The sequence below is a fragment of the Aptenodytes forsteri genome, unplaced genomic scaffold (assembly GCF_000699145.1).
Source record: "Aptenodytes forsteri isolate BGI_AS27 unplaced genomic scaffold, ASM69914v1 Scaffold274, whole genome shotgun sequence".
NCBI classification, from domain to species: Eukaryota; Metazoa; Chordata; class Aves; order Sphenisciformes; family Spheniscidae; genus Aptenodytes; species Aptenodytes forsteri.
Window position 1 is genome coordinate 169,979 of NW_008795101.1, and position 9,968 is coordinate 179,946.

General features: G+C 55.1%; 1 protein-coding gene across 1 annotated transcript in view; it reads right to left on the reverse strand.

Annotated features, from left to right (window-relative positions):
• Positions 1-6,092: 6,092 nt before the first annotated feature.
• Positions 6,093-9,968, reverse strand: part of ANGPTL4 (angiopoietin like 4) — a 7,658-nt gene continuing 3,782 nt past the window's right edge. Inside the window, exons 3-6 of the mRNA XM_019471476.1 lie at positions 8,382-8,495; positions 8,200-8,295; positions 7,620-7,895; positions 6,093-7,045 (exon numbers count right to left, since the gene is read on the reverse strand). Coding sequence (XP_019327021.1) covers positions 6,864-7,045; positions 7,620-7,895; positions 8,200-8,295; positions 8,382-8,495 — 668 coding nt within the window. The 3' untranslated portion in view covers positions 6,093-6,863. The remainder of the gene's footprint in view (positions 7,046-7,619; positions 7,896-8,199; positions 8,296-8,381; positions 8,496-9,968) is intronic.

Genomic DNA, 9,968 nt, shown 5'->3' on the forward strand with positions numbered 1-9,968 from the left:
GCGCCGAGGACCCCCCCGGCCGCGGGTCGCGGGGGGGTCGCCCCCGGTGCCGGTGGGCCCGGCCCGGCCCGGGCGTCAGCGCAGCACAGAAGCCAAGGGGTAGAAGGCACGGGGGTGGGGGGTGTCCCCTAAAGCCGCCCCAAGCGGTGCTCGGCTGCAGTTCAAAGCCATCGCGCCCTGCACGCCCGTGGCTGTTCCCCGGGCCGGGACAGATCCTGCCCGCACAGCGCTCGGGGTTTCACCTTCCTGCGCTAAACACCAGCTGAAAAAGCTGTTCTGGCAAAAAAAGCCCCGCACGGTGACACAACTTGTTCTAGGAAAACATTTCCCCTTTTTTTTTTTTCCCCTGGCATGGCTTGAGGCAATTTCCTGAACGAATCGGTGATAACAGCAAAAGGCCCTTTTGCCGCTGGGGGAGCGCTCCGAGCGGGACACCCTTCGGCTTCTCAAGACGTCCTTTGCCTCCCCAACAGCAGACCCTGCGAGTGCAGCCCAAGCTGCGGGGCCAGCCTCAAAGAGCCGCTCGGAAAGCCCGGGAATGTCCCCACCGCTTTGGTGACCTCCCTTCCAGCGTTCGCCCTACGCAACGTGCCCCCGCGCAGCGTGTGCCCACTGGTGTCACGTCCGCTGGTTTAGCGCGTTTGATTTGTGGTTGCGACAAACCCTCGCGGGGAAGACGACGGCTCCCTCCCTTCCCTCTCCGTGATGTGCAGGGAAGCTCGTTCTGCTCATTAGACAGATTTCTCGCTTTCCTGGGCTGCATTCATCACAGCTCGTCTGCCCTACTTTCCCCGGAGGAGTCTTTAGCCAGCTAAAGGATTAGTGGGTCTCCGGTATCACACGGGAGCAAGGCTGAGACAGTGGGGAGGAAAAAGATGGCTTTGGACTTATTTTTGCCAGCCTTGGGAGATGTTCAATGCGTGAGCGGGGTCAGGGAAGGGGGAGATGGTGGTTCACACCCTCTGGGCTGTGCGACGCTGAGCTGCCCTTGACTTCCCCCAGATACCTGAACACCATGGGCAGGCGGGACTGTGGTTTCTAAGGGGTCCCATTTCCCAAATCTAAGTGCTAATAAATGTGTGGGAGCGTGCGAAGAGGCAGCACCCAGACTAACAGCTATCTATCGGCAGGGGTATCCAGCTCTTGCTCAGTGAAAATCATTCTTTTTATGAACCAGGCTCTGAAAATGGGGTGAGAAACAGAGCATGCTGCAAACACATTGCAATCCCGCTGCCTTGCTGGGAAACTGTGTCTAGGCATCCCCATTGCGTATCAGGCAATGGAAGCAGCTGGGGAGGAAAGCCAAAAACTCATAGAACGGGGGGTCTAGGGAAGATGCCAACTCCAACCTAGCAATGCGTCGGGCCAGTTGCTCCTCTGACACACAGCGATTGCTGAAGCAGCAGGGAGGAAATCTTTCTTTTCACCTTTTCTTTGCAGTTTTGGTGCTCAGCATGGGGCATTGGACTTTTAAACCTTCCCGTGCCGCAGGGAGTTTTAACAACCAGGATCTGCAGGAAGGCGTTATCACTTTCTCCTGTTGATGCTGTTCATATCCCTGCAGGACCTCAGCAAACGGCCCTGTCGAGTAATGTCTAGAGCACGCCCAGGGATGTCGAGCATCGAACCAATGAATAGTTAAATAGCATCAGGAGGAGCAAAGCTGGAACATGTTGGATGCAGAATCTCCTGGGAAGGGGAATTATCCCATGCTGAGTTTCCCACACCTGATAATGCCGCATCCAGTGAGTGGCTGGGTGAAAGGAGGGAGAGGAGGGCAGCTCCTTGCTGGTCTTGCAAATGAGGCCTTCGCTTCCCTTGCTTTGTTCTGGTTAAAATGGGCACAGCAGAAGTAAAACATCTTATTTTCATTATAACAAGCAGCTTAATTGGTTCTGAACTGAATATTGGGTGTGCAGGGGGGGTGGGTAAAAAATACCCAAAGCTATTTTTTTATCAGTTTGGATGGAAATCACTTTCTTCTTTTCTTCTTCCAATGCCTGGGAATTGTTGCCGTAAGTCTTAAAGAGCGATACAGCGCTCTTAAAGAGAGATACGACGGAGGTATCCCCATGAGTGCCATCCAGCTCCAAAATCCCCTGGGGCAGAGTTTTAACACGGGCTGCAGGGAGTGAAGATGATGACTTGGTGTTAGAGGAGGGATGCTGCCCCAAGGCGATGCGGAGTGAAGCGTGAACCCCCTGTGCCCGCATTCTCCACCCTCAGGAGTCCCCCAGGCTTGTGGTATGTTTTGGACCGGAGAATCAGTGTTGTGTCACCAAAACCAGCCATGTGTCACCGGTTGCTGACAGGACAATGCGTTTGCAGACCCTTTCTGGATATCCCACGTATGTCCTCGAATTGGTTGCAGGCCATCAAGCCTTAGGTAGCAGAGGTCCTACAAGCCCTTAAAAGCAGACAGGCCTATGCCATCTGCTTCTTTTTTTCCATGATAAGAACTTGCTCAAAATGGTCACCTAAGATGCTGCCTCTTGTCCTGGGTGCCTCAGCCCCTGCGGTGCCCCAGGGCGTAGCTGCCTGCCTGGGATGCTTGAGCCAGGAGTTCCCCTTCCCACCCTCTTAGTGGGATCTGGTCCTCTGGGTGTCTGTGAGTCCCCTCAAGGGAGCCACCCCAGAATACTCTGCTTGGGAGGTGTCCCTGGTCAGAGTGCGGGTGCTTGCAAAGCCGTGCCAGACATGTCCATGGGAAACTCAATTTGTGCTTGATACTGCTGAGCTCCAGCAGAAGAGCTGAAGTTACTGGGAGGAGTGGGAGAGTCCTGATGCTCCAGTATCCACCAGGCACCCCGAGGCATTTGGAGCAAGGGAGGGCTCTGAAAGCGTGACTCTTGCCGGTGCTGGCAAGGCCGGGGATCGGGGGCCAGGCTGGGGGGTTCCTGCGGAGTGTCAGTGGGTGGAGAACTCATCCCTTGTTATTAATTTGCTGTTTCTTGGCTTTGCACCAGGTTTCAGATTCAAGCAGGGGTTTGCCAATTTGCCTTTTTTGTTTCATTGCGGTGCTCTGTGACGGCCGCACTGGCAGTGGGGGGCTCGGGGCAATGCCTTTGGCTTTCCCGCTCCAGTAGCTCGGTGCCACCAGTGCAGGGTGCTCAGCCCGTCCACCTGAGCTGGTGCAGCTCTGTGTATGCACATACACCTTCCCTTTTTTCCAAACTTTGCAAAGAGTGATTTGGATTCCACTGTTGTATAAAAAAGGTCTTGAGGCCCCACTGTCGGGTCTCCCGGCGGTTGTTTCTGCCATTCAGACACAGGTGGGATTTGGAGGGGGCTCTGTGCAGCGGGTCGGGGCTCTCCTTGCTTTCTGGGGCCACCAAATGCAGCTGGGTCGGGACGTCACTACCTGATGTGCAGTGGCTTCTTGATCTAATGATGCCCTGAGAGAACCCCCAGGTCCAAAGCAGCTGCCGTCCAACCTGCTTCTACTGATGAGTTCGAGCTCCACATTGAGGCATGCGCCAGCCCTGTGTCACCCCGCCGGACCGCAGCCCCAGGCTGTCCTGCAGCGCTTCTGGCCCTGAAAAGTCCTGTCCCACCATGTCCAGACCCTGCAGCCTTTAGCCACCTGGCACGTGCTGAGCTCAGCCCCCATCACCACCTTCGGCACAGCCCCTCCAAGCATGCAAAACGAGCAGCAGCCCTTCTTGCCAGCTGCTCAGTGAGGTTTTGCTGGGAAGTCTCGAAGCCCTGGGTGGACCATCACGTCAGGAGCTGCTGTGGGGTCACACGCTGGCACAGCACGTCACGGCCCGTACGGGAGCGATGGCCTGTTTTGGGGAGCAGCGGCATTTGTAACCCGAAGGATATTTGTGCTTTCGGCAGCGCACGGTGCCGTTTCTCTCGCTGTCGCTGGAGGGAGCTGCCCCATCCTTCATTGGCCTCCCAGGTGTTACGACAAGCTGCACCTCAAGTAGTTGCTAAAAATGAAGGAGCTGGAGGATTCCAGGGGGATTTCAGACGAAAACAGAGACCCAGGACTGGCTTCTTCTGCAGAGGGACCTTGGAAGGGCCCTGGGACACCACATGCTCCGGCGTGAGACCTGTGGTCTGGGGGCATCGGGTGGCATTGACGCTGATGGGACATGGAGATTTGCACAGCAGAACAGGGCGAGACCGAGACACAGAAGAAAGGAGCAGCTGTAGTTCCTGGGCTAGGCAAGGTTTGGGGTATTTAGCCTTCCCTCGCTGGTGTTTGGTACCGGCTGGCATTGTCCTCCAGGCACCTCCTGTAGATGCTGAAGATCAAATGCACCACTGGGGAGCAAACCCCAGATCTGCCAAAAAAAACCCCTGGCAATGAATAAATATAGCATAGCTCCTTCACCAGTTTCTGTTTGATGCATAAAAACCACCTTAGTCTAATCACTTTAGCATCCAGACTAAAACACAGCACTCCAGTATCTGCGGTGCACCCAGGGACTAAACAAGCTTTGAATTAAGCAAATAGAACATTAAAAATCTATTTCTGAATGCAAGAGCGAGCAGATAGATAGTGCAGAGCCAGGTATAATGGGCTGTTTGTGCAACTGTGCTTGAGGCTATCATTAACCGCAGGTTTTTCCCCAGGGAAGGAGGACAGACACAGGAGTTGGGGCCACTTTTAGGTACATCAGGTATTTATACAGCTGCTCTAGGGGACTAGAGCAGTCTCGTCTCTTCCTTCTGCAATGAGCAATTTTTGTCCCCCTTCCTCAACCAGCTAAAGAAGCACTTGCTGTTTTCTCCAGCTCCAGTATCAGGCCACATGTCTGGGATTGTAAACACGGCTGGAGTTTACCCCCATCATCTTCAAGGCTCCTGCTCCATCCCCAGCTCGTTTCATTCCTACATACGTAATCATTCCCCGGAAGTTGCAATAAATGCTTTTGGAGATGACTATGCAGGTATGGTATAAGCAGGTAAAAGGCTGCTACTTATCAGGGCTTGTCCTGATCAGCTCTGACTTTAATCCATCCAGATAATTCAGACCTCAGCCCCTGCTCTTGTTCAAGGAGTTGGCACAGGGTTTTCCAGCCAGCTACAAGGAATATCTCCCTGGTGCAAAGGGAATAAGAAAAGCCAGCTCACTGTCACTTGTAAACTTGCTGCCCCAGGGCCTGATTTCCAGAGGGAAAAGAAATTTCGAAGTCCATAAACTGCAAACAGATTAAAAAAAAAAAACCTACTGCTGGGGGCTATAGCAGGGATTTATCTCGGAGAGCTCCATAAGGCTACAGCTGAAAATTGAGGCCAGAAGGAAGCATAGTGCTCAGGTCAAACTCCCAACAAGTGAAGTTTCCAAATCCAGAGTCCTCACACAGCTCCCACACATCTTCTACTGGTAAACCATCGAGCAAATAATCCAGGCGGGACAGTTACAGGCTTGTTTTTATTAAAAGACATCTTCAGAAAAGATATTTCAGTACAAAAAAAAGTTTAATACACAAACTACAGTTGCTTTTTTTTTTTCCAGCATCAACATTTATAAATTACACCACATTGTTATTAACACTGCATTTAAATATGGAAACAAATTAAAACAGGAAATTCATCAACAAGATCCAACATCCTACAAATGACTATTTACAGTATTTAGCAGCTAGGAGCTCTAGCACAGTAGTCAATATGACTTCAATAGGGCAGGATGCTTGGGAAGCCCCAAGACAGCAGCTTGGCCCGTAACAGTTTTTGGGGACCTGTTTTGCCCACCTCTCCCCAAACACCCACCCCAAAGGCAGAGGCGATGCTGCATGTCAAGGTACACACCCAACAAGGCAGTGAGGCTCTTGCAGAGAAACCCTGTTGTCCCCTGGCCCTTTAGAGCAAGCTTTGGGGCATGCATGCAGGACGGTGCTATTCACTCTGCAAAGTACAGGGAGTCTGCTGGAAGAAGGCAGCCTCCGGGCTTCAGGGGGATTTACGGCTGACAGCAGGGCTGGTCCTGTACAGAGCAGTGACTGTCCCTGTGCCTGTGCTGTCCTAGCGCTCATCCTAACCACCCCCAGCAACACTGGTAGGCTCCAGGCAGAGCTTAAGACTCGGCCAGATCCTGGAGGTCTCTCATGCAACCGGCTGCAGGATCCCACCCAAGGCCTCCAGGATCTGGCCCTCATGCAACCGGCTGCAGGATCCCACCCATCGTCTCCTGGAGCTGGAAGCGGTTTCCCCAGCTCCCAGCAAATTCCAGTACAGCCAGAAATACAGGGCTTTGAAGCCATGGGGGCCAGAGAAGCCAAGTGAGCCTGAGGTCCCCTTCTGCACAGGGTGTCCTTCAGTCTTCCCATCAAAACCCATATTCTCAGCTCGTTGAAGTCACCAGAGCAGGGGCTGTGCAGATGGAGCTGCCCAAGGCTCACTGCCCCATGGCACCAGCTGGGGAAGGAGGCTCTGGGGGCTTTCACAGAAGGGTACATAGGACAACATTTGGGAACAGCAATGAGAGACAGGACACAGCAAGGCTCCGTACCCAACGCTTGGGTCCAGGGTAGCGAAACACTTCAATGTGCTCCCCTTCCCCCCAGCCCATCAAAACCAGCACAGAAGTGTTCAGACAGGACAGAAAGCACCAGACAACTTGAATTTGCCACAGCAGCATGTGGCAGGTTGGAAGACCCTTGTGCATGCTCTGGAGGTGGATCTCCCTGCTGGTGGCTCCTCTTCTGGTTTGGGAGCTCCCATCCAGGGGTTTCAGCAACATGGAGCTGTTTTACTTACAGCGAGGAGCTGTGTCATGCCACTAAAGGGCTGCTAACGAGAAATGCTCCTCGGGGGACTTCCTGGGGAGGGTGGGTTTGTTTTCTGTAAACACCAAGTGATGGAGCTCAGGTCTGTGCTCCACAGAGAAGGTCAAGTCTCAAGTGGCAGCTTTAGGGCTCTGCTTCCAGTGCTGCAGGTTGGATTTTCATGGTGGTTGACTTCAGTGGGTAATACCTGCCTTTCCATGTCTTCCAGAAGATGCCCTGCTTGCGCTCGTGCCTCTGGCGGGGGATGGAGCGGAAGTACTTCCCATTGAGGTTGGCATGGCCACAGGTGCTGAACCACCAGCCACCTACCAAGGCAACGCAGAGGCAGGTTTAACCCACAGCACTTCCAGACAGAAAACAAACCCAGGTTCAAGGCACCTGCTGCCCCCGTTTCCCCCACTTTTCCAGGGCTTTGGGACCTTACGAGACCACCTCATACACACTGGAGGAGTCCCACGCACTGGGAAACCTTTGCACAGATCCTATATGATTTCAGGATGCATCTGCAAATCCCTGGCTGCTCTTTCTTGCATGCAAAACCCCCTCAAACCCTTCAGCAGCCCCATCTCAGGCCTGGGGACTGGCCTCTGCTTCACTTGAAAGGTTTCCAAGTGAGGTGGCAGCCAGCAAAGCTGTTATGGAGACAGATGTTTGAGCCAAGGCCTGAATCATGAACCCCTCCTGGTTTCAACTTCCCTCCCGGTTCCCTGCACGGCTCCTCCCAAGGATGCAGCTTTCCCAGGGAAGCAGGGGACAAGCTGGGCTCAACACCAAAGGGGTCTAGTCCTGCAGGGACATTGTCCCACTCACGGCCAGCACCAGACAGCGGAGGGCTGAAGGGAAAGTGCATGCCACTGGGAAGGAAGAGCTCATACTGACCTGAGAGGTGTTTGGCACAGTTTGTGTCAGCTTTGAGGTCGTGGTCGCGATCCCGAGTGGAGAAGGGCAGCTGCCTGAAGTCCCCGATGGCATTTTCCAGCTCTCCAGACAGAGGTCCCAGCAGGTTGAGCATGTAGGCTGTGCTCTCACCACCAAGGCTGAAGACAAATTGAACCACCTGGGAATTTCCCTCCCAGTCTTCCAGCTCAATCAGGAGATCGTATCTTCCCTCTTGGACAAGGTGATGTATCTTCTCCAGGCCCAGCCAGAAGTCACCTGAAACAAGACACATTGCATTAGCTGCAGGGACACAAACATGCCATGCAAAGCAGACATGTGAACAGACTCCAGAGAAAAACAGGGACAACCCAGGACACTGCGGCATTTGAATTGCTGTCTGGCACCTGCAGGACAAGTCAGGAAGACCAAGGACTCTTGCTCTGCAAGCAGCGTCCCCCTGTCCTCAGCCCAATGCTGTGCTCTGGCATGTAGAGATCTCCAAGGGCCAGCAAGGGGGAATAACTTGTACTAAGATATCACTTATCCCACAATAAGAAGATAGACACCATCATCCACCTACCACGAAGGTCTCCAAAGCCATTCTTGTAGGCATCCCAAAGCTGGTCAAAGTCCACAGAGCCATCTGTGCGCCTCTGGATCACTGTCCAGCCACCTTCTGCAGGCAGGGAAAACATGGTCATTTGGGGTTACCATTTGCAAGACCACCGTGCAAAGCACTGCGGGACATCTCCACTGCTTTACCTGCAGTCATGTCACAGTAGACTTTGAAGGGCTGAGACCCTGTAGGCTGCACTTGGAAAACACCGCTGCTTTGCTGCCCGTCCAGGAAGAGCTGGTGGCAATCCTCCGGGAGCTCTGCGGGGGAAGGAAACAGCCATTGAGAAGATGGCCCCGAGTCCCACTTCCTCAGCAGGTTGCTCCTAGCACAGCCCCGGCACTTGCAGCCCTGGCCCTGAGCCCAGCCAGCTGTGCACAGTGGTGGCTGCGGCTCTGGACATGTGCTGGACACGACAGCCCCCGACTTCAGCATCTTTAAATGCTGTGACCCTGTATCTTCCTATTTATCCAAACAAAGCTCTTTGGGCTTCCTCCCAAGGCAGAAGCCAGGCATCGGGCCAGGCTGGGGTGACCCAGGCTGGAGAGCACAGCTCCCCATCGAGGAGAGACCTGAGGAGCTTCCCAGCTCCCTCCGTGCCCGCAGCAGGCAGGTGCAGCTCATTTGGGGTGGGGTAACACCAGGGGCAAGCCAGGGCCAAGCATCCTCATCCCACCCCGAGGCTGAAGCAGTCTCAAAGGGCCTCAGGGACAGAAAGAAACCCCAAGTCCTGACATCAGGAAGGCGCCTGAGCATCCAGCACATGACCTCTTGCTCCTGGTGACTGCGGTGGCCCCAGCCAGACGTCCCACTGGGCAACCTGCCACCAGCAGGCATGGGGCCAGCTGGGGTGACCCTTTTGCCCAAGACACACCGACCAGGGCAGGGAAGGGGTGGGTGGACTGCAGGGAGCCCCAGCTCATTGCACGAGTGGATTGCCTAGGGTGAGGCCACCCCCCAGCTTGCCCCCCTCCATCCCCACACCGGCGGGGCTCCCACCTCTCCTTCCGCCCCTGTGGGGACTTTGCCCAGAGCTGCCAGCAAAGCACCATTTCAACAGCGCTGATAAAAGTCCATCCAGGAACCACCACCCACAGCACTCGGGGAGAGACGGTGGGGGGGGAAAAACCTGTTACAAAACCCGAGTCAAAAGGCCGCAGAAGGATGTGCAGGGACTTCAGCCCCTGGGCTGTTGGCGCGGTCAAGGGGCTCTTTGTCAGCCGGGACAGGTGCCCCCGTCTCCCCCAGACAAAGGGGGTCTGTTCTCCCCGCACAAGGGTGGGATGGATTTTGGTGGCTCACAGCTGCTGCCAGCAAGACCTCACGGCAGACGGGTGAAGAAACCTGAAGACAAGCCCCAGGCTGTGCCGGGGTGCTGGCTTGCCCCCACAGCCCTCCTGTGGGGTCCCCCTTGCGGTAGCTGCCCTTGGGGTCAGAGCTGGCACCGTGATCCAGGGCAGCAGTGGGGAGAGGGGCTTCCCCCACCACCATGGGGCTTCACGTGGGGCAGAAGGGGGGAAAATGGGGCCTTTGAGCTGCCAAGGGCAGGAGCAGCCCCTGTGGGGCATCGCCCCCTGCCCCTATCCTCGCTGGGCGCCTGAGGAGCCCCGATGCTGTGTCGGGGAGAAGAGCGGAGCCACAAGTGGAGGAAAGGTGAGTGTGGGGGGGGGATCCAGGGAATGCCAATGTGACACCTGCCACCACCTTTCACCCATTCCCCCCCCCCCCCCACC